Here is a 25,266-nt window from a genome sequence, read left to right as displayed (position 1 = left end):
TGCCGGGTGCGTTCTTTCACCGAGTCTCTGGAATAAATTCCGGTTACAAATGAGCATCGTCTGAGATTAACTACGCTTCATCGCTTTTAGTGACATCATATACACTGTCCTGCAAAGGGAAGAATCTAAGTATTTCAAAGCACTCCATCTAAAGGTGTGTAAGAGCTTACGAACATAGCTTTTTTTTTTAAACCCACAGCAGCTGATAACATTAACCGACTCCTCTTCGCTTTCTTTTAATAAGATTCATACATTTTCATAGTCTTCCATTTCAAATATAGAATAAACTACAATGAGTGAAGATTTTTCTTTAACGTCTGATTCAAACAGAGGTTCGAGTCCTCCCTCGGACATGGGTGTGTGTGTTTGTCCTTGGATAATTTAGGTTAAGTAGTGTGTAAGCTTAGGGACTGATGACCTTAATAGTTAAGTCCTATATGATTTCACACACATTTGGACATTTTTAATTCAAACAGACTGCAAATTTCGAAGAGAACGTCATATTTTGTAACGCTTAACACTCTAACATTCAAAATTGTACGATGCGTGTTGTCTCTTTCAACTATAAAGCATTGACACTCTTGTATCAAGAGGGAACTCTCTTCACACATCGCTGTGTCATTAAGGGGGGCACTAAGTACTGGCGTTAAGTTTGTCGCACGTTTAGGAAGTTAATCAGTGATTTGTGAGCTTAAAAATCGGGTGACGAGTTGCCGGGTTAGATTATTAACTCAGAAGTAACGCCAGGGATAGTGTGGAAAGCGAACATGGCTCATCCTTGTACTCCTATTGGAAACAGCGCTGCTAACATTTGAGCCAAATTGCTGCTGGGTATTTAGCAGCTCCTTAGCGTTTCGGAGATTACCGAGAAACGTGCAAGCACTGTTCGTGTCACACGACGCCTGCAGACGGCTCAGCGAATACTTGTGCTGTAAACAATCGCCAGATGCCATTCAGCTGGATGGCACGCACTTCTTTCGCTGAGCCCACAAATAGTCCGGCAAGATGTACATTAATCAAGGCGCGCTCGCGCACACACGCACACACAAACACACACACACACACACACACACACACACACACACACACACACACTACAGGAAGCAACGAGTTTTATTATACCGGTCTTAAATTTGGAATAGATAGATAATCCGAATTATTCGTGTCTCGATTTACGTTCTAATTAAAAGCCCTTCGTTCGGTGCAGCAATTTTAGAATATTACTCTTATCACGATATCACTACGAAAATATTATGGTCCAAGTTATCGCTTTTCAGTGCCAATTTTCTGGCTGTGAGACTGTAACTAAATGTGTTCTCTTACATCCCTGGTATGCAGCAGAAGATATTTGGACGGATAAAATTCAATAGGACTAGTTCATCATAAAGCCAGATGGTCTGCAGGAATATCTGTTTATAAGCAAAACTCATTTTTATTGCTGCATCATTAGTATTTAATTTCCCCCATGCGTGTTGCCTTGTATGTGATAGGCATTTCCAGCTGATCATCGGAATAGCATACAGTTCTGTTTTTCCGTAAATTAATAATAATATTTCATGGAAGCCTTCCACGTAAATATGTGTCGAATTTTCGTAAGTGAAGCGGAAAAGCGTGTTTCAGCTTGTTGATATATCAGAGATCGCCAGGTTAAGAATAAAGTCTAAGGACCCTTTTTTCTACAAAAAAAATTAAGACGTGATCTGTTGAAGTCTATGTATGTGTATTTCTGTACAAACGAATATTTCTATATTGGTTGCGGAAAATAACAGCTCCAACAAAATTTTGAAGAAAACTGACAGCGCTGACGGAAATCCACTATAATTAAATGGTGACCTCCTCTTACTTTTAAGCGACTGAGGCATAGCCGAGCGGTTCTAGGCGCTACAGTCTGGAACGGCGCGACCGCTACGGTCGCAGGTTCGAATCCTGCCTCGGGCATGGATGTGTGTGATGTCCTTAGGTTAGTTAGGTTTAAATAGTTCTATGTTCTAGGGGACTGATGACCTCAGAAGTCCCATAGTGCTCAGAGCCATTTGACTGAGGCATAAACAACGCTAAATGCTTAAATAACCAAATGCGATACCTGAACGATATGGGCGCGCTATATTTTGCATTATACTGAAAAAGCCTCTTCATCTATTAAACTTGTAACTTAGTGTGAAGAGCTTCGTTTTCATCTCCCGACTGCAACCGGATGACGCTAAGCGATGTTGTTACCCGTGTGCGTCAGTTGCATCTCAATGCATGATGTGACTGCCAGAAGCACCGCGTCAGCTACTGCATAGTGGTCTCGCCTTAATCGCCAGGCAGCCTGCGTTCTTTCCCGTACAACATTGTACGACTGTCGTTAAGCAATGGCAATGAGAGGTAATAATTCGCTTGCAGAGGAACAGTGGAGTTATATATTACAGACAGTGTGATCAGGGGGGCGATCTGGAGATTATAATATTTGAAGAAATACTTCAGAGCTAAGATTGCATTTAAATATTTACCTTCAATTGATGACCGTTTCAACATTACTTTGCTGTCATCTTCGAATCTCATCTTTTTCAAAATTTCGCCATTGTCAAAATATATGGCATAATTTTGAAAACGATGAGATCCGAAGGTGAATGCAAAATACGAAGTTAGCGGAGTGTGTATCAGGTTTTTTCGCCGAAAAGATGAATCTTAATACAAAAGTGTTTTGAAAAAGCGCCAACTTCAGCAGTTGTTTGGGAAAGCTGGAAAACAGTTGTAGATAGTGGAAACCGCAGAGATGGAATCGTGTTTCAACTGTGAGAACTTATTTGAAAGATTCTGTTTCTTACAGCTGATTCAGACTGTGAGCATGGCTTCTATGGAAGAGAGTCCGACAGTAACGTATTACAAAGCTCAAAATTTTCTTGCAGTTCCCTATACCCATCCTTTAGGTGCATCCGTTTCGACTTTATTGTTGTGACTGAAAGACAGAAGCGTACAGAAAAATATGGCACTGTAGTTACTTACTGTTATAATTCGATGAAACAGGACCGATCAAGTGGGTGTCTATTTAGTTAACATGGTAGGCAGTTTTTTTAGATCCTGTATTTATTTCCATTATCTTTCTTTCTGATGTGGAAAAAAAGTTTGTAGGGCCATATGGGAATCAGTTGCTCCGGTTCGTAGTTTCCCCGATTTATGCGAAATGTACCAAAATGGATTTTACAGGGCTTGATATCAGCATGACTATCGCGCCAAATGAGGTTTGCCCCGCAACACGAGGCAGTTCAAGGAATGGAAAAAAAAGTGTCTCGATTAGCGAGCAGTTCCGGTGTACTGCGGTGATTTTCTTCTTTGCACCGTGGCCTGGAGACACCATTTGAATGACTTCGCAAAGGGAAGAATCAGCGGCAAACTGTAGGAAGTACGAAGTGTGACGAGTGTAGCCCAGGAGTCAGGTATCGCTCGTAGCTCCACGCGCATGGAAGGGACCCACGCCAAACAGCGGGTGCAGATGCACAGGACTGAAAGCACGCAACTCACGCCCCACAGTGGAACGGCAGTTGCATGGGCTTGGTCTCGCTGCCCGTGTGTTCCGCTGACGTCTACACATCAGCGGCACCGTTGGCGATGGTGTCGAGAGCACAGAGACTCGGACAACGTGAAGTGGGGTCGCTTGCGCACCTTCTCTGATGAGGGCAGATTCAGTCTGAGTAGTGATTCTGGACGTACCCTCATATACTGCAAGATGAGCGATCGCATCGGACTACAGCTCTTGGACTGGCCTGCCCATTTCCCCGACTTAAATTCCACAGAGCGCTTCTGGGATGCGCTGGGGAGACGCACTGCAGCAGTCCCACATGCAGCAGTTGTCAACCGTGCTGGTGGATGAATGGAACGTCTACGACGACAACTCCTTATCAAGCTTGTGGCCAGCATGGGACGCGCTACTGTCTGTGGTGATCACATGCTCCATTAAGAACCGTGTCCTACGCTTAGTAATATGTCCAGGCAACCATCATAAAACGCAGTGATTTCGGAGGAATTACTGTCTTCGAATAAAAGTGTCTTTCCTGTCGTCTCTATGCTTTTTTCTTTCAGTTACCTTCTTTACTACATTGTAGTAGTTACTTCTGTTTGTGGTCCAAGTTTCATTGAGCTATATTACTTGGTAATGGTTCATCATATGAAAGTTACTTTCGTACACGGTTTTTGAACAGCAGAGTTTTCTATTGTACTTCAAGACCTTCCAGTGATAACAATAAATTTACATTCGTAGACATTGCTTTCTGTGCAAATGCTCCGACAGAGGCATGGTAAAACAAAATTTGGGTGTATAGAAGACTTAAAAATGGAGAATTGTGGCTAGCGCCGCCTACAAAAACACTAGGCATGCTTGACGAACTGCTATATCGTTTTGAGCAGCATTTCTCGTTACTGTATTTAAGGAGAATATTCACATGAAACGACGTTTTTGCAGAGTAACGGCGGAAATCTGCAGTGGAACATTCCGTTTGTGTGGACGCCCAAGGTCTGAGTGCACCAAACAAAATATTAGCTATACTTAACATCTTTGGTGCACTGCCTCAGACTCCTGAACACGGCAGTCCAAAAGAAGGCGCTGATATCGCAACGGACAGCCGCCGGCTTGGCGCGTCCCAAGGTGAGTGTCGCGACCTAGCCAGGCCGGACGCGCAACGCGCAGTGCGATGCCAGCTGCTGTACAGCGCAGGGGCACCTGCTGCGCTGCAGTGTGACGGGGAGTGCGTCGAGCGCCGCTGAGGACGAACCCGTAATTAACCGTGAGTGATGTAGAGGAGAGAAGCGGGCAGGGGGGCGGGGGGCAGCAAGCGCGTGAACTTGCAACGCCGCGCCATCAGCGTTGCATCACAAGGAGCACCAGAGAGCGGCGCCGCCAAACTCGAGCCCGGCTGCTACTTTGTAACGCTCCTGTGCCTACAATTAGCTTCTGAACACCCCTCTAAACACCCACTAATCGCCATTTCCTAAAATGTTCAACGGTTAATGGACAAGATTACAAATGAGTTATAAAGAGAATGACAACTGCAACAAGATATTAAATAAATGTAACTACTGACTAATGCAGTTGGCTAATCAACTAACTGCTATGCAAACCGAAACGTAATGAAAACACATGGAATCAAAGTCAATAGTTTTCTATAACTTCCTTCTCGATTTATTTGCTTTTACTTGCGTAAGACCTTCAACGATGACAATCACATGTGGACACAATACTTCCGGCGCTATTTATATCCAGTCTTTACCTAACATGTGAACATTTTAGGTTAAGTTTGACCGGACTGTTATGAATATCAATTGAACTACGCTACTCTTTCAACTAAACGTTTCGGACGACTACAGTTCCATCACTAGATGGACTTGATACTTTCACTTGGGCACGTTTACTGTACACAACCCTCGTCTCCTCCTACAACGTTTACAAAAGCTACCCCCCCCCCCCCTCCCCGCCACCACACCCTCTTTTCTCCACGGCCAAATTCTTGTTTCATGCCTCAACATATGTCCTATCAACAGATTCCTTCTTCTAGTAAGGTTGTGGCGTAAAGTTCTTTAACCCCAGGTTGATTCTGCAGTTCTTGGACAGTTACTCGAGCTACACATCTAATTTTCAGCATTCTCTCCTTCTCTATAGTTTCACTTTCATCTAAAGCTTTATTCTGAGCAGGTAACTTCTGAAAAGGCTTCCTATCTACAAATTAATGTTACCGTCATTTATTCAGCAGCAAAACTTGCCTAATACGAGGTCGAGCTGAAAAGCAATGACTTGGAATTTTTTATGTAAACAAACAAACTTTATTAATATTCCACACCTCTACCGTTCGTGTCGACATATTTACAGTATCTCTTAAAATAGTCACCCTGGCAACGAACACATTTCTCCCAACGAGAGACCAGTCTGTTGATACCATCACTGTGGAATGTTTGACTTGATTGACGGGCACACGACCTCACCTCTGCTTGCACCGCTTCACCACTATCTAAGTAAAGGTTTTCCTTAAGTTTTAGAAAGAGATAAAAAAGGATGGAGTCAAGTCAGCACTGACACCAGTGACACTGTAACCGAGGCGTCTGATTGTTGCACATGTCGCAGCGCTCCTGTGTGGTCTGGAATTGTCATGCTGAAGCCGAAGGTGTTCCATGTAAGGACGAACCCTTCGAATTCGAAACTCGATTACAGCACGCTCTTACTCACGCACCAACAAAGCTAGGTTACACGCCGCCACATCACACGCTACAATTCGGAGCCCTCTAGCGACGGAGGGCTACAAGTATGTAGACGTTAAGAAGAAAGATGCAGAATGTCACTAACGTTTGTTTTATTTAAACAAAATTTCATAATTATCACATTTAAAAAATCGGAGGCATTACTTTTCAGCACGCCCTCGTGCTTGTACCATTTCGTTTCCTAAAATAATTCCCACAGTGTCGCCTGAGGTAATTCTAGAATCGCCCATTACCCTTACCATTACGTCTGTAGATGTTCATTTCATAACCACTTTGCCACCCCGTCCAACAAATTTCCATAGCCTTTTGCTGTCGTATCGCTAATTTCCTTTTCTGCTTGCTAAGACTACAGATGGAATCATGTGAGTGGTACGCTACAGCCCTGTCTGACTCCCTTTTCAGTTGCTTTCATGTTCTCCGACAGTTTGCTTTCTGTAACAGTTGTAGATCATCTTTTCGCACTCTGCCTCTTGTCCCTGACAATCGCATAATTCCAAAGGATGTGAATACATAACATATGAAATACTGTTCTTTCAAATACCGTCAGACGAAATGCTGCTTAACAAGTTTTAGAGACGCGTTGCACGGTGAAGCTCTTACGCCTGTACTAAGCAGGTTTTGAAAAATAGGCCGGTTCCGAAAACAGTGATCCACGAGTTTTTTGCCGGCGCAACTCGCGCAAAACACACCAGAACCGCGAGTGGTTGTGGAGCGGGTGCGTCGCGCGGCAGTGTGCCGGACCGGCGCTATCGGCAGCCGTGTTTGCCGCCTCCTATCAGCGACCGTAAACTACTTCTCGTCAGGAGGCAGCAACTCAGCACCTCCCTCCGCAAAACGTCGCCTTACAGAAGGCGGGCCCGACGTTACTCACCCAGTGCGAATACTTCTCTCAGTATGGGAAGAACTTTTACCTGATTTAACGTATCCTGGTCATTATTCACAGTCACGTAGAATTTTTTGAAGGAATTTCATATTCGCCGTCGACTATAATTTTTTTTTATTTTACTACTCCGATTTTGGCTTTCGGGCTATTATCAAGCGGTATAGTCAAAGCCAAAAAATATATAAAAAATGAAGCACAGAGTGTATACGGGGTGCATCACGTAAAATTTACACCGCAAATATTGAGGAAATAGAAAGTGCTATTGATGTGCCGTTTTCAAAGTCAGGGGCTCGTATTGTTAGCCAATAAACATACTGTAATAATACTTAGAAAGTCTCTTTTCTGTGCAAACATACACATTTTTAAATTAAATTATGCCTATTGACGTTAACAGCCTAAAAGTAGGGGAAATTAGAATGTCAGTGGTTTTCGTTGCAGGGTTCTAGTGCGAATCGTCTAAGGGACATCGTATTTTGAAATGTTCCCACGCCGACACTTGTTTGTGCCATTCGACACGCATAATTGCTAGGTATGATGCTGATATGTTTACTTCCAGTGCGCCTGTGTATTCCTTGAGTGCATTGCGACTTGCCAGTCAGTTACTGTGTGACAGTCCACGCAGGAGGTCTTGATTTACCAATGCAGAAAAAGCAGGCATGCATGTGGTGTACATAGACTGTAGGAAGAATGCAGTTTGTTCTTGTACGGTTATGCGGCAATATATCTCAACAGACGTCAACCATTTCGGCAATTACTTATCAACGTCCTCATCCAATTACATGAAAGTGGTGGTGTAACAACTAGACAACGTAACAAAAGGACCGGCCGCGGTGGCCGAGCGGTTCTAGGCGCTGCAGTCCGAAACCGCGCGACTGCTACGTTCGCAGGTTCGAATCCTGCCTCGGGCATGGATGTGTGTGATGTCCTTAGGTTAATTAGGTTTAAGTAGTTCTAAGTTCTAGGGGACTGATGACCTCAGATGTTAAGTCACATAGTGCTCAGAGCCATTTGAACCATTTTCGTAACAAAAGGAAACCACTGTCGCCAGAAGAGAGAAAAACTAGTGTTCACGCCACTGTCGCAGTTGATCTGCACGTTAGCTCCCGCGGAATCGCACGAGGGAGTGGCATGAGTCAGACAAGTGTCCTACGGATTCTCCAGCAACATAGGTTCCATCCCTATCACATCTCTCTCCATCAAGGGCTGCATTGTCCCTATTGTGACAATCGTTCTGACTTCTGCATACTGGCATTAAGACAGGATACTCCAGATGTATCATGTATCTTGTTTAGTGATGAAATCACATTTCCAAATCATGGCCTGGTAAACCGTCGAAACAGACCCTATAGGCTGTTGACAATCGCTCTTGGCCTCGTCAGGTGGAACGTCAGTGTCCATGCAGTGTAAACGTGTGGTGTAGGATAGTGAGCCATCAGCTCATAGGCCCGTTTTTCATAGACAACACACTGAACGCGCGCAAGTATCGCAGCCCCCCCTCCCAACACAGCATCTTCCACAGATGCTACACGTTCCTCTACAGACTAGGAGGAACATACGGTACCAACAAGATGGCTGTCCAGCTCATGGTGCACAAATTATTTCCAAATTGTTGGACTGCACGCAGAGGGTCAGTACCTTGGCCGGCCAGTTTCCCGGATTTACCGAGAGAGGAGGCGCAATGGTTAGAATACACTGGACTCGCATTCGGAAGGGCGACGGTTCAAACCCGCGTTCGGCCATCCAAATTTAGGTTTTCCGTCATTTTCCTAAATCGCTCCAGGCAAATGCCGGGATGGTTCCCTTCAAAAGGCACGGCCGATTTTCTTCCCCACCCTTGACACAATCCGAGCTGTGCTCCGTCTCTAATGCCGGCCGCGGTGGTCTAGCGGTTCAGGCGCTCAGTCCGGAACCGCGCGACTGCTACGGTCGCAGGTTCGAATCCTGCCTCGGGCATGGATGTGTGTGATGTCCTTAGGTTAGTTAGGTTTAAGTAGTTCTAAGTTCTAGGGGACTGATGACCACAGATGTTAAGTCCCATAGTGCTCAGAACCATTTGAACCGTCTCTAATGACCTCTACGTCGACGGGAAGTTAAACCCAATCTTCCTTCTTTTTTCTGTGAGAAAAGCTGGAAGACGCTGTCTACTGGGACATACAAACTACAGCCGATGATATTTAACGATGTATTACTGCAGTTAGCTCGGGCATTTCCGTTGAAATGCAGTCGTTCCATACCAGCCTGGAATCGTGTATTGGCGCTGCCGGTGATCACTATGAGCACAACCAGTGATGGTCAATTGTCTCGTTACTGGTCAGAGTCCACAAAACGTGTATAAACTTGGGTTGTTCTTCTGTATGTGCTACCACAGACATCGTACAACCGTCGGTGTGCGAATTTTTCAAAATACGGTATCTCGTAAACGACTCGCACTGGAATCCTGCAACGAAAGCCACTGACATTCTAATTTACCCTGATTTTAGTCTATTAATGTCAATAGGTATTGTTCCATTTAAAAGTGTATGTTTTCAGAAGAAGTATTACTACAATCTTATTATTGGCTTAAAGCCCCTGAGTACCAATCCGTTCTGTGAAAACCGCATGCAAATAGCACTATCCATTTCTGCAATATTTGTGGTGCAAGGTTTACGTGAATTACCCTGCATACACTGTCGCACAAACATGCCATCAGACAGCAGTAAGTTGCAGAAAATGGTGAAAATAACATCACTTACATTATGCTTCAACACTTGTCAGAATTTAACCTCCTCCAATATGTATAAATGTTATCATCAGAAGAAAGACTATCCACTGTTGAAATTCAGTAAACATTTCACGATGTACACAGATTCGCGCTCGATTGATGTTACTGTATTATAAATGGCTTGAAATTACTGATACTCAAACATTTTTGGTGTTACTTAAGATAACTACATTGTACATGTTCATTACCTATTTTAATTGGAATCAGTTCCAACTTGTTCACTTATCAGCGAATCTGGATCTGTAACTGTGATGTTTCTCCAATTACTGTATTTCAGTAGTATGAAACTTATTATATCTGGGCAACAATCGCCCATTGAGTAGCATCACAACACTGAAACTCAGATGCACTTCCTATTTAAACCAAAAGCACGGGACTCTTGTAGTTGCAAAGAAATTGCTCTCAAATTCTGCAACCTATGACTTTCGGAGTAATGTGTTGTTTCTGTGAAGCATACACCGCCACGTTAATATCTGACTAATTTTGCGCTGTAGTGTATACTGGAAATTCACTCGAGTGCAAACGCAGTGATTCTATGTCCTGGGTCAATATGAAAAAGCCAAGCAAATCGAGACGACCCGAAAAGGAATAAAAGAATACTGGCTTCAATCATCCGGCGTATAACTGGCTCGTTTATCAATAACTTTCGTAAATTTCGTAGCATTTTTTCGCGAATATTAACAATTATTTCAACAGCACAGAAATTTCAACTATTATCCTAACAGCACAGATCTCACAAATTTCTGTTTACAGACGATAGAGAGCACGTAAAATAATTTTACGAAGATTTACTAACTCCTTCGTGATCTTCACACTAAGAATGGTAGTGAAAATTGGCCTATAATTTTTTATTATCAGTCAGATTCGATTCACAATTCATTCGTAGTATATCACGGGTATTATTCCAAATAAGTTGTTTAAGAGTGGTTTCTGCGAATCTGATGGTATCATGTGTTCGCTGCTGACGCGCCTCTTTTCGTGAACACTCATGGCGCACGCAAATTATATAACACAAACCTTTCACTGCTAACCAACCTCCATCCATCCCCCCCACGCCTGCTTACGTGTTTCGCTGACCCAAATACCAGTTATTTGCAAGAAGAAACAAGTCGACCACTGGAGTACCTGCTGCCAGTCGAATGCGTCTAGAGTTTAATGCCTTCTACACGAAAGAACCGTCTTCTTGGTAATGTGTACAAAAAGGACGGTCAGAAATGCGATAAAATGAAATCGGCGTTAACCTAGGGACTGGCCAGACAAGATAACGCCACTGAGTAAACGATACTATCTCGAATGCAAGGTGAAGCACTGCACCGTAGACACTTTTAATGCGTAAACAGATAAAACTCTGGCAACATTGTGGCAAGAGGTGTGTGATCTCGGTTGTTAATAATGTAGCTTTTGTTATCGAGGCACCAAATTTAATTCAAAATAACCGAAGACGAGAGATAAAACCTTTAAATGCTCCGTATAAATTAACAAAATCGTTTGTGACTGATTCGAGTTGGTTTTTATACTGTCACTAAGTGAGCTTATCCCTGGTGCACATTTGTGAGAAAACATTCGTGTCAACTGACACATAGTACAGCGCACACGCAGGAAAATCGAGCATGCCATAATTTAAGTCTTTCTCATCAGCAACCTCACTTTTTTTTAGAGATGACGAGCTTCGCAAACAATGTATCAATACTTTATCAGAAGACCGGCATGTCAACGTAATAAAATCATCTCTGATTTCTTGTGGCATCAGTTCGTAGTGTGTCCGCAACGTTCCACAAGCCATGTTCCCTTCTTCCGCTGATGACAATATAACGGTGCGCGGGGCGCCGGGACTTCCGCAGGACTGTAAGGAGCGGACGTGCCTTCCGAAAGGTAGCGGACAAACTGCAATGACGCGGCGAGAAACGTTACGACGTTTTATTCCGAGTGTATAAACGATATTACTGTTTCGAGGATGAGCTCTAAAAATGCACAAAAACAAATGCCTACATTTAGATCCCAAAGGCTGGAGCACCTGCTCCGAGATGCGTATTGGTCAAAAGTAATCGATGTATACGGGTTGGTGACGCTTTAATAGATTAAATAGTTGGTTTGCTAGAGTGTAGTTCTCTCCCCCCCCCTCCCCCCCCCTCCCCCCCCCCCCCCAAGGTCTAATGTGGTGTTGAGATTGTTGATTGTCCTATAAATTTTTAGACACGCTTTCCCTATCTATGTGAGTACTTTTCGTGGCATTAGCTGAAATATCCCATCAAATCTGTGTAACATAATTGTTTTCGACAGCAACATTAATGTGTGAACTACAAACAGTAGCTTCTTACAGATACATGAAAGGTACAGTGAAAGAGCTCACGAAATGTAAATATTACGTAAACTCAATAGTTGGTAAGCGAGTTTTTTGGCGAGTTAATGACGAAACACAACTCGTCTGCAACAGGAATCGCTAAAGTGAGAAACACAATTCGTTTACAACAGGAATCGCTAAAGAGAGAACTGTAGGAAAAATTCTAATGTTTCGCTCGAGTGAATGGGATGAATGTCTCCCACAGCACAAACTGCTGTCCGCTTCTACAATACAGACACTTGCTCGCTCAGAAATGTCTACCAAATATCTTACTTTATGCGCTGAAAATTTGCGATAACAGTAACTTCCATGAGCGAAAGCAAATAACTACAAAGAGCCGTACATGGAATAAACTGCACCTTTGCGGATATCCGTCAATGAAGTGGACACTTCAAAAACTAAGCCTGTACATGCCCTCGCTAAAAGTCTAATACGTCTTACCATAGTGCCACAAAAAGTTTAAGCTTATAATGTGCAATTACGGGAAAGAAAAAGGACGGTGAAGAGTTTACTCACTTTGATCTTACCATGCCCAAATAGGGTCTCTTCTTGTAGCATTAGTGACAAATGTTTTGTGAGAATGAGTCATTAGTGGGATATTACCTGCTCAGTTTTAAGAAAAGTGTGAACAGATACTGTACTTGACCGCTACATCTAGGGGAATTGCACAAATCGTGATGGAGGTTTATCTGAGCTACGACCCACTCATCCGCCACCTCGCATATGTTCCTACTTAGGAATGCCCTGGAGTTACAAGACAGGACGAGCAACTAAAATGTGTATGAACGCCACAATGGCGTTTCGCTGAAACCAGAAATCGCTCTCTTTGTAGAATCTTGGTACGATTTCCTATAATTAAATGCCAGTTAATGACAAAAGACGGTAAAAGCATTCAATAAATCCTAAGACGAAAGACACTGTCGTTGAAACCTGTTTGTGTTCACCATCATGTAGTGCTTAGAGACGTCGAGTTACGGGGCTGAAGGAAGTAGGTTCACAGCCTCCTATATTCTTTTTTTTCATCTTCGCATTTATAAAAGACTCTGGGATTTACTTTTTAATGTAGCAGAAGTGTGTTCTGCAGTATTCGGTATTAAGAGCGCTCTCTCTCAGGAGTGAGTGTGTTCGATTTTGTAACTTTAGTTTGAGTAAAAAACGAAAGATTAAACTGCAGTGAGTGAAAAAAAAAACAGCAATGGATTTATATTCTTTCTTGTCACAAATATGTGGCTGTATTTTCCGAATATATCCACATTTCCGAGGGTATAGCTAGGCAGCAACCTAAGGGTACAGCTTAAATCACTGCGAGTGAAACGAGAAGCGATGACATCTACATTTTTGCTTGTCACTAAGTTTACCTGGCATCGAACCCTTACCGTAACAACGCTTTCGTAAATTCGGCGGTCAAGACAACCATCACAGAGCGAGCGAGGGACGTCACGCGACCATTTCCGACGTTGGTCATATGCCACTGATAAGTACTTATTTTAGTTGCTCGTCCAGACCGACGCAAACACAAGCTGCAAGCATACATTGGTGTTGAATGCTGGCAGCAGCTGGTGTCTTGCGCTGAAAGCTTTGCACGCAGAATCCCTCTGTGGACGCGTAGAAACGCTAAGTGCCTTTCAGCGAATAGCTTATTTCACTGGAGCATTGGCAGCTTAATCTACGAATCACGGCCGTTGGGAACTACGCTTCTTTCTTGGATTTATCGCTTTCTTTTGTCAAACTTTTTTCTCCTACTCCAAATACCACAGATTATATTTGCTACTACAGAAAAATTCCTAGTAATCTGAAACACGAGACAGGCAAAGACGGATGTTACAAACTACAATAACTCTTGTCGCCCCAAATAAACTTTCATGTCGGTCACAGTGGCGGCATGAAGCTCTCTGCTGGCGTTCGGGTATCTCCTTGTTCGTAATGTGGAAACCCAGGCAAAATGGCACGAAAGGATACTATCGACTTGCATAATGTGGCAGTCAATAAAAATGGAGCGTCGGACTTTCCTGGCGTCTAATACCACGAATAGGTTTTCAGTTGATTCGCTAGTGTCATTCACGACATAGCCCAGGTAGAGTCTACACAAAGTATACAATAATCAATTTACTATGCTTCGTAGTTTTCGCCGTTGTCAAATATGAGGAATTTTTTCAAAAGTAGGTTAATATCCTTATAACCATTCGCGTATCCGGTGTATACAGCACATTATTTTTTTTATACGGTAATCCACTCATTCTCCTCAACATCAGTTCAAAAAATTATCACATGACGTTATTTAAAACGTAACCGTGGGCGACGTAACTCGTCTACTTGCTAGATTTGACCGTAAACATATCAAAATACAAGGAAAATATACACCACTCATTCACTCAGCTGTCTTAAGTTTCAGTTTGTGTGAGTGCAATGTACACCATAGAAGAGAAGGCAGAAATGCTGTTCATCCTGCGGGGAAGGTAAATAAAAAAACAAGAATTGCAATAATGTTTTATCATTTACAACAATAAGGGTACATGTAAAAGAGTACTGTAGCACTTTTGAATTGAACTTCGTATACAGCAAAAGTAGTCCTCGATTAAAAACTAATTGTCATTACTTTTCTTTTATTGTGATTGAAAATAAATGTAATGGCTTCAACTTAAAGACAGTTGACTTGGTGACCGCTGTGCATGTTTCTTGTGTTTTGATCTGTTTATTGTCAACTCCTGCAAGTGCACAAGTTACCAAGCGTAACTGCACAGTGTGCTAGCACATGAGAGTCAAAATCAGTTTTGTGTTACCATTTTAATTCTGTCATGTTTGCTAAATGGAACATTGTGATACTTTTCTGAACTGAGCTTGAGAAAATGAAGTAGATTACCGAATAAGACAATAGGGTGCTTAAATATATACATATATACACACACACACACACACACACACACACACATATATATATATATATATATATATATATATATATATATGAACTGCTGTCCAAATATTCACGACGAACGAAGTTACAAGAGAGGCAATTCCGCTGGTCAACGTTCCCGTGGTAGCAAAACAACATTTACTCGAAATATTTTTTATTTTGCTTATGGACATCCTATATAGCAATGCTTACTCAATAATGACACAGATCAGAGACGCGTGAAACACTATTACACCAGAATAGCTTACGTGTGAATAGAGAGACCAAAGAAGGAGGGCAGTTCCACTAATAATTAATGGATGCGTGACGTGTGGAACAATTCCTCTGTTACCTCCTACTTATTACCAGCTCGTCGCAACTTCCGACGGGTTGGCAGAGGTGCAGAGCAGGCATCGCGACATTAACAGTCACATAAATAAGAGCGCTATGCCATCAAGAATCTTTTGCCTTTGCAGACAGCTTCGTACATTATTCGACACGCGATGTAAATTCAACAAAGATATGCAACAATGCGGCTATAAAAGACCATAGCAGCGGACGGTGCTCACAAATAGCAAGCAGACGTGCTTATCTTTGGCGACTGTAGTCATGCAGCCTGCCAAGTTCCAATCAGGGAAGAACAATCGCTGGTCGAAAATAGCCGTGTCTAGCGTCGCTGCACAACGCAGACAACTTGAACAGGTCCGAAACTGACAGCGGTCCTTGCTTCGCACAGTGATAAAACAATGAAAGGCAATGCGTTCGGGGAAGCTGCATAACCTATCCTGAGAGTAAACACAAACTCATCTACGCTATGCCAAAAGAACATATGAGTTCAGTATTTACAAATACTCACTGCACATTTCTACATTTCGAACACTTACAGTTCTATTTTAAGATCATATTCTATCGCCGCTTCCAGTTCTATTTTAAGATCATATTCTATGGCCCCTTCCAGTTCTATTTTAAGATCATATTCTATCGCCGCTTCTTTGCTTTTATATTTCTTATCTTTACCTCTCTATTGCTAAGCTGTAGCCATGTGTACAATGTGCCATAGACTGGTCCCGTAACTAAATGTTCTTCTTCTCAAAGAATTTGGGGATAATTCTGGACCATCGCTTAAACGGGACTGAACACAGAACTGCAGTCTGCAAGATTTCAGCGTAGCTCGTAGAGGTAATAATACTCCCCATACTTGATTATGGTGATATTCTCCAAGGACTTTCGTACGAAGAATCACGTAGGATGGAACTGGCGATGAATGTTTGTGTGCGATTCATTCGTGACATACACTTTTTCGACCGTACCACACCAGCCACGAACAACTGTCATGGCTACATGCCGACAATCGTCTTTTCAATCACTGCACTCCCTCCTATTCATCTTCACCTCTTACACTAATATATGAACAACACTGCAGAAATACTGGTTCTCAACAAAACAAAAACCTCTCTTTACCATTACATAACACAACCATGTTCTCTAAATCATTTCCTCAAAATAACAGAGAAATTAAATTCCTTCCAAATATCAAAAGACAGCTAACGATCCAGCTTCTGTAACAATGGTAATCCCTCCTTCACATTGTGTGCAGCTCACTCTCGTCAGTCCCCCTTGACCCCAACTTCTCCCTACCCCTTGTCGGCAGAATCCTCTATTTATATTCCGTTATTTCCCAACAGCCAGTCACTGTCATCTCAATCTTCTCCTCTTCCTGTATTCACTTCTGATAACACTAAATGTGCCTTCAAATGCGCTAAGCCAATCTGTATCACGGTAAATGCTTTGTTCTACTACTACTACTACTACTACTATTATTATTATTATCTGTGGAAATGTTTTGTAGTATCTTTGGTATGTGTTGTTGTTAGTGAGATGTAAGAGAGGGCCTTAAGGCCCTAATCCGGTCAGGCTAAGCAAGCAATAAATAAATAATAAAATTAAGTAAGAGGAGATAATGAGTATTAGAATACATGGGATGCAATATGGTAAGTGTGGAAAGGATGCTGGTAGGAAGCGACTTACTGTCCTACAGGTATGGCGTGTATGGGGCGAGGAGTAAACATAGACATGGGTATCGACAGTGTGACTTATTATGACGACTCTACGCTTGTCAGGTTTTCTGGGAATTAAAGATGGCAATAGCGCACTACAGAGTCACTTATGCCGCTGCAAAATATTGTTTATGGGCTGCACGTAAATGTTCAGAGAAAATTAAAAAGGAAGGTATGGCAATTGTCCGTTTAACAGTGCCGTCACAAAGAGGAGAAAACAGTCGAGCTCTCATGAATGAATCAGGACAGTATAAACAACGCAAAGGTAGAATTGGTTGCTCGCTTCCCCGTACAAAAGAGCACAGCGGTGACTTGAATTATAAGGCTATAATTGTTAATTACTATTAAATCCATTTTTCGGAAATTGCGTATTTTTTATCAGTAACTATGTGACTAAGCTATCATTTCGTGAGGTTTCTCCTAAGATAATGTCCAAACAGTAGTAAATTCACATCTACGCGTTTATACGCAATATCTTTCTTTTCCTCCTACTGAGTTTACAAATGTTTTACTGTTCTTATTAAAGCACCCAGAGTAGTATGACAATTTGCTTCGTAGAAAACAACCGGTAAGAGTACTGCCCCAAATTCTCTCTCTCTCTCTCTCTCTCACACACACACACACACACACACACACACACACACACACACACATACCTACCATCGCTCATTTGTACTCACAGTTAGTAGGTGGTAAGCTATTCTCTTATATTGCTCCTTCCCCTGTGTCTTCATTGTTTTCTTCTCAGATTAGTGACGGACCTTTAATTGGCAATATGATAGCTTTTCCTACCGTCTGGTATAAGATATTCGATAATATGACGAATAGGAGTTACAAATAAGCCGTGTTTAATCGTCTTAGTCGTCATAGTAGCGATGAGGCGTGAAGTGGTGCCAGACAGAGGTGTAATTATGATGGTTTGAAGTAAGAATCTGCTTTATTGCTTCTCTCGTGTTCTCAGTGGAATTTCCATAAAAAGTCCCTCTCTTTCCCAAAAAAGAACCCCAATCCATTTTCGATATCACCGGCGCTAAACAAAGTTACTCTCTTACAAGTAGTTACTGACAGCAGCTCGCTGACAGCTATGGATGTTCTGCAGCTCATCGTAATTTAACCTTGTTTCCTTTTCGTATTCCAGGGATTTTTTCCTACGTTAGGAGCAGTAATTAGTGCTGCTCCGCAACGTACGAGTAACCACTCAACAAGCAGCTGCCACTGAACTAGACTGTCGTCTCCGCTACTTGTATTATTTTGGGAGATGTTTGTTACGCTGGTGACTAACAGAGGGCGCAATGGAAACGACGGTTTCGTTGCGTTTCTCGTCGTCGCTTCCACGTTGTTTCATTACGGACAATCATCACTGTCCGTTTTCGAAACTTCTAATTTTTCTGGGTGCATGTGTGACTCCCGCAAATTACATCGGCTCGCAAACCGTCAGCGTTTCAAAAAAAGAAAAATATACTTGCTTCCAGTGCAGAGCCCCGCTTGAAAAGCGGTCAGAGCCATAAACATACAGTCTCACTATGGTGACTTTCTCCTCCGAAAATGCGATACCTATTAATGAGCATATAATTTCACAAACAATTCAAGCAAATTTTCCCGCCCACTGTACAACTGTATCTCGCCGTGTAAGAATGGACTTGCGACTAAACCTAAATAAGCCTACATTTGTTGAAACTATACTTGGGCGAAGTGCTTTTTTTACCACTGTTGTCATGATCAGTATTATCTTGTACTGCACGGCAGTTACACGTCGTTAAATACGTCCTTTTTTTTAAATGAACAGTTTTCGCTTCACAATTCCCACTTTGTGAAACCTGCCATGTCCAGATTGCGAATACATTTTTTCACAAATTTCAAAAGACAGTAAACAAGCAACTGAGTGGTAGCTATTATTAATCAGTCTTCAACAACACAGAATTTGAAAAACTTAAAATATGTAAGCGAAATATGGTACGTCGTTATCGTCAAATACGTTATGGATTTCTTTACCGGCATGAATTCCTATCAGAATGTTATACAAATCCTAACAAACAGTTTATTTTGTTACAGGAAACTTATCTAAGCCATTTTGTTACAGGAAACTTATCGAAGCCAAATTGTTCGTTGTCCTGTAAGGCTTGCAAAGTAGCAGTTTAGATATTTTCCTTCATAAATCCGAAGGGATACCGCAAATGAAACTGGGCACGAACCACCAAAGTACAAGGCACAGGAATCATAATGACAAGTGGGTTCAAATACCTTTCGCCTATTCTAGTTTATGATTCCTGTGATTTCACTGATTCCTCTCAAGTTTCTGTCGAGATGGTTATATCTACAACACAAGAATCCTTTTACGTACAAACTAAAGCTTTGTATCTCATGCTCTAGTTGTCCAGGAACAGTTTTAACTCATCGACAACACATTTAATTTCCGAGACATCAACTACTTACCCTAGGTTAATCTTCCTGCACTTTCGGATCTTTTACTTTGTTTTTTGTTCGGTCAATACCTAAAGAAACCAGCAAAGCATTAACACATTCGTCTTAATGTAAATGTTCCAATGTATTTATGAATTCGGTGCAACACAGATGCCAGAAGTTCCATAGCAGGAGGCAAAACTTTGGGCCTAAACTAACACGGTTGCTTGTGCCCGCACACATTTATTCGGTTACTGGCTTCAGTGCTTTGCACATCGAAGACATCGCCGCATTGTATTCATTTTGATGGGAAAACGAATGCGTTTAGGAAGTCACAACGTCCGTGGCTGCAACAAAGGGCCACACAATCGCGCGTGCATAGACACAAAACGGCCTGCCGACCGTTGGCGTCACTTCTCCCGTTTCCTACGTCAGAGCCAAGTGTCTTTTTTATAGTTGCCAGAGGGATATTTTATCGACGTGGGAGTGTCTGTAGTGCCCACTGAGCTCTTTTGGCGCTGTACCTAGTGTGCCAGAGGCACAAGCTTTATCGGTTTACGACCGAGTTGCCAAGGTTCGGTTTTCAGTTTTTCGCATCCTACAGGTTTTCTTTTGCCAACAAGATACAAAGACCTAAAAATCGTACTTCGGCAGCACAGTCATAAACCAGCAACAGTGGTGTCGTGGGTTCTCAGCACACAAGACGCCCCTATCATTATTTTAGGGGGCTATTCGCTAGGCAGCATCAGCAGCAGCACATATACCCGGGCGCGGGCGGGAGCTCTTCGCCTGGTCATCTGGTGGCTCTCAGCAGTCGAGCCTCCTAACGGAAAGCCAGCCGGAACGTGACAATGCGGCGCGAGGGCCACCAGGAAACTGCCAAACCGGCGGCTAGGGCGAGTCCTGGCCACACGACCTACATCAATCGTTATGTAACAGCGGAAACGCCATTATCTCCGCTCCACGGCACGCACGATTCATCATTTTCACTCAGGGCCCCAAAGCCTCTTCTCACAGCAAGTTCGCAGCAATTTTTACCGCCAGATCAAAGTCGCCACTACCTCGTTTTCGTAGCTGAAAGGCAAGTAGCTCGGACGATATCGTTCGCGTTGTCGATTGTTCAGCTTTTGGACTGAGAGACAGAATTTCCGAATCACATTCCGAGAAAGTGGCATCCCTCTGAGAGGCGCCTACTGGCGATTTCTCTTTGCTGTCTAGAATACAGGAACTTCCCGAGCTGCCACAGGCGACACTAGATGGTGGTCGCGTTCTAAAAGGATGTTCAACCAGTTGGCAAAGTTCCAGAATTAGTGCTCGACGTAATACACGGAGTCTGCAGCTCGTGGCCTCGCGGTCCCGTTCTCGCTTCCCGAGCACGGGGTCCCGGGTTCCATTCCCTGCGGGGTCAGGAGTTTCCACCTGCCTCGAGATGACTGGGTGTGTGTTGTCCTCATCATTTCATCATAATTCATGAAAGTGGCGAGACTGGACTGAGCAAAGATTGGGAATTTGTACGGGCGCTGATAACCGCGCAGTTGAGCGCCCCACAAACCAAACATCATCATCGTAGTACACGAACACTTCTGAAACCCTGAAACACTGATAGACGCTGAGGATGCCTTTCGCGCTGCAACTCGCTGACGGCGAAGAAGTGGTCCGACCGATCGCGCAGGCAGGGAGAAGCCGCTGCCGGGGGCCACGCGCTGTCCACGTTCGAACGTCACGCCGACGCCGGGAGAGCACAGCGGAGAGTGTGACACCTACCTGACCGGACAGAGCTCATGGTAGACGTCCGGCGGAGGCGGCGGCACGTAGGTGGAGTGCACCCAGCTCATCATCTCTGCTGCGGCGCTACGGACAGCCTGCCTCAAGCTGAAGGGCGCGCGGGCTAGCACGGTCGCATGTCGTCGCGGCAGCCGTCCGCAACTTGACTGGCATCGCGCCGTGTATTTTCCGCGCCGGCCCCCACCCTCCTCGATAGCGCGGCGGATGGAGGGGGGCGCCGGCGGTCTTCCGAGCGGCTGCTACCGCGGCGCCTCTGCGCGCAAACGCCGCCGCGAGGCAACGCCGCCCAACATGGCTGCCGGCCGGCGCTGGGCGGGAGATTGGAACCGCAGCCGCAGCCACCTGTCGCCAGCGCCACGGCCACGCGTCCGCGCAGTGCGCCACGCACGACACGCGTGCTTGCGCAGGTTGCGGCTCTGCGCTGCCGCCGCCGCTGCTGCGCGCTCCGGCACCGCGGTGCACCGCTGCAGTTCCCCGTGCGTTTACGCACTCACCACCTCGGCGAGGTGCTTTCGGGAGACACTGCGACCAGGTGCCTTAACGTCGGTTCGTAATGGAAGACACGGAACGACGTGTCAAATGAGGGTGCTCGGCGTCAGGCAACCGCAGGACCTGTGGCACTGATTCACAATTCTACCTTGTAAACGTATGGCAGTCTTCGTCGTTCCAAATGCCATATCCCAAGATAAGGCGACCTCCGAGTGGGACATAATACTGGTTGGAGTCCCTCAGCGTTCTGTGCTTGCGCTATTACACCAGCTTACAAATTTCACTTCATTTTTTTTAACTGGCATGAAAACAACTACACTCTATGTTTTCGAGTGTGCTGATAACGAAAATGTTAATTTGTCGAAGACCGAAATGTTGGTGAAAATGCAAGATTAGCTCTCGATTTAAAGTTATGATAACTTTACATTACTGCCTATGTGAGCTTGTTGGATGTTGTTGTTGTCGTCTTCAGTCCTGAGACTGGTTTGATGCAGCTCTCCATGCTACTCCATCCTGTGCATGCTGCTTCTTCTCCCAGTACGTACTGCAACCTACATCCTTCTGAATCTGCTTAGTGTACTCATCTCTTGGTCTCCCTCTACGATTTTTACCCTCCACGCTGCCCTCCAATGCTAAATTTGTGATCCCTTGATGCCTCAGAACATGTCCTACCAACCGATCCCTTCTTCTAGTCAAGTTGTGCCACAAACTCCTCTTCTACCCAATTCTATTCAATACCTCCTCATTAGTTATGTGATCTACGCATCTAATCTTCAGCATTCTTCTGTAGCACCACATTTCGAAAGCTTCTACTCTCTTCTTGTCCAAACTATTTATCGTCCATGTTTCACTTCCATACATGGCTACACTCCATATAAATACTTTCAGAAACGAATTCCTGACACTTAAATCTATATTAGATGTTAACAAATTTCTGTTCTTCTAAGCAAGTATTTACTTTGGTATTCTCCCTCGGAGGAAGTTCATCGATGGCGCAACCGCTTTGTCTGGCATTTGTAGTTTTCTGATCGTCACACCCTGAATAACGTCCAGCAGTAATTCGCTAACACTGACGCACTCCACTTTCCATGGTATCTCATTTCCACGTCCGATTTGATGGTGGAAGCGATCTCCGTCCTCGTCGGTTACAGCACCACAGTTCTCAGGAAAGTAGTCCGAGCTGGAATCTCGAAAATATAGCTTGAGGACATGTTACAGCCCAATCTATTGTAGCAGTGCGGATGATCTGCCACAAGATCCTTATCGCTTTCTGCTCTCTTATTTCCTTGAAAGCTTCATGACACTTGAACAAAGGCATCACCTTTCAGGATGCTGTTGAAATACTCATCTTTGTACAGTTAGCGTATCTGGGGATCAGCGGCCTTTTATTTTCAACGCTCTAAGAAGTGGAATTCTCGTGCAAATAGAAAAATGGTTCCCCACTTCTGTCCGTGGTCTTAACCAAGTTTTTCGTTAGGCCCAATTTTAAGTGAAGAATTATGTTCTTGAATTCGACAAGTGCTTCGTGCGTAACACTGTGAGATCTTGGTTCAATTGATTGAGGCTTTGGCAGTCTTTAAATGAAGCGCTTTGACGCGGCTATCCCAGAGGCACAGGCATCAACAGAATTTGGTATAGCCGTATTGTGGCCCTAGTAATATGCCTATGACTTTCTGATCCTCAGAAATCTGGCACTTAAACTTGTCATAGTCCAGCATCAATAACAGTTGTTTCATGTTATCATATGTTTCTTCCATATAGCATGCCCAATCCCAGTTTACGGTAACACGTTGCCTATGAAGTAGCACACACTTCAGATTTACTTTGGAGCACTCGGTGAACAAGCTCCACTGATCACTTTTATAGTCAATGCCCATGGCTGCCATTAGTACCTGTACATCACTACAAAATACCATGAGCTTTTCACTTCCGAAAAATGGAAGAAATGGCATATGCCGGTTACGGAACGCAGTCACGTTTACCGCCTCGTTAAGACAATTTCACTGTTATAGTCTTGATGTCAACAGTTCACACTTACATTTCTGCAATTGCAGATCTCCCACTAGGTTATAAGTTAACACAGTATTATTTTGTGAACCTCTGTACACTCATCGTTACACACAAAATCAGGATTTCTCGAAGAATTGATTTTTGAAAGTGATGGTGCAGAACTAGTTTCACTACCGTCATCGTCACTGTCACCAACAGGTGGGACACTGGGACAGAAACAGGCAGTCCGTCTCCGTGAGGCACTGATCGCGTGGCCGACGGTATGTTAGGATATGTCGAGGAATACTTTTTTTTCTTCGAAATATCATGTATTAATGAAGTTGTCATACAAAAGTGACAGTCATTCACACGGTTTGATGGTTCTCGCCAGATCATGAGTATAGAAAAGCCCATGGAAGATCTTTTACGATTTAACCACGAATGACGAATCGAGACACAAGACATACATGAGGAGCCCATGGCTCGTTCTGGTCCCCGATTTCACAGCCAAAGTACAGTCTGCACGCCTTCCTAATATATGGCGTTATTGGCCTCCTTTGCGATTCCAATGTAGCCTGTCGGCAAATGTAGCAAAAGTTGTCAGTACTGTTTCTGTTTACGCATTTGCGAGGCATACTGAATCACAGACATAAAAATGACAGCACGCACTAACTACACAGCAGTGACATATTCTTCCGGCACACTAACAGAACTACGCTTAAATGAAACATGCTCAGTTTTTCCCTTCACCTTGCTGCTACGAGCCTGGGCTAAACACAGCGACAAAATACACAAAGCTCTTGTTGCCTGAAACTTCATCACTCTACGATCAGCGGGATTTCGAAGCATATATGAGTAGGGACTGACAATGAATGCTAATAAAATATAATTATAATTAAATGAACACCCTTTAACTTGGAAACGAGAGCTAATTCGAGTTTTTTCACTACCTCCTTCGCTATCATCCACGATTATTTCATCCAAGTTACATTTTCACTGTTGGCTGTGTTGTTTACAATTGTAAATTATAGATAGCAGCGATCAGTCGTCCTTTTTAAATTTTATTGTGCAGATCTAGATTTCGGCTATAAGTTAGCCTTTCTCAATGGAGGGGGTAATGCCTGTTGGTAGCGCTTCTGAACTGTGGATGAAGCCCGACCAACAGGTATTACAGGCATTGAGCGAAAATAATAGTACATTGAGAAAGGCTAGCTTCTAGCCGAAATCTAGATCCGCACAATAAAATTTAAAAAGGACGACTGATCGCTACAATCTATAATTTGCAAGTCAATATAACAGTCGCTGAGTGCAACAGCTTTCCGAATGGAAGGTAAACTGATTGTTTACTATTATTAATGGAAATGTGTACGACGTGCAAGTATAAAACAAATACAAAACGGAGTTACATTTGTTAGTACTAGTTTTAATATAGACACTCGT

General features: G+C 43.5%; 1 protein-coding gene across 4 annotated transcripts in view; it reads right to left on the bottom strand.

Moving 5' to 3' along the window:
* Window positions 1–25,266, bottom strand: part of LOC126480743 (uncharacterized) — a 1,220,032-nt gene that overhangs the window by 507,189 nt on the left and 687,577 nt on the right. Inside the window, exon 1 of one of the 4 annotated variants that reach the window (XM_050104018.1) lies at window positions 21,328–21,480. The exons of the other annotated variants lie outside the window; for them this stretch is intronic. Coding sequence (XP_049959975.1) covers window positions 21,328–21,401 — 74 coding nt within the window. The 5' untranslated portion in view covers window positions 21,402–21,480. Of the gene's footprint in view, window positions 1–21,327; window positions 21,481–25,266 lie in introns of those variants that run through there. 4 annotated transcript variants of the gene reach the window in all.

This window comes from Schistocerca serialis, chromosome 5, assembly GCF_023864345.2.
Source record: "Schistocerca serialis cubense isolate TAMUIC-IGC-003099 chromosome 5, iqSchSeri2.2, whole genome shotgun sequence".
In the NCBI taxonomy this organism is placed as follows: domain Eukaryota; kingdom Metazoa; phylum Arthropoda; class Insecta; order Orthoptera; family Acrididae; genus Schistocerca; species Schistocerca serialis.
This window is presented reverse-complemented; position numbering and strand designations above follow the sequence as displayed.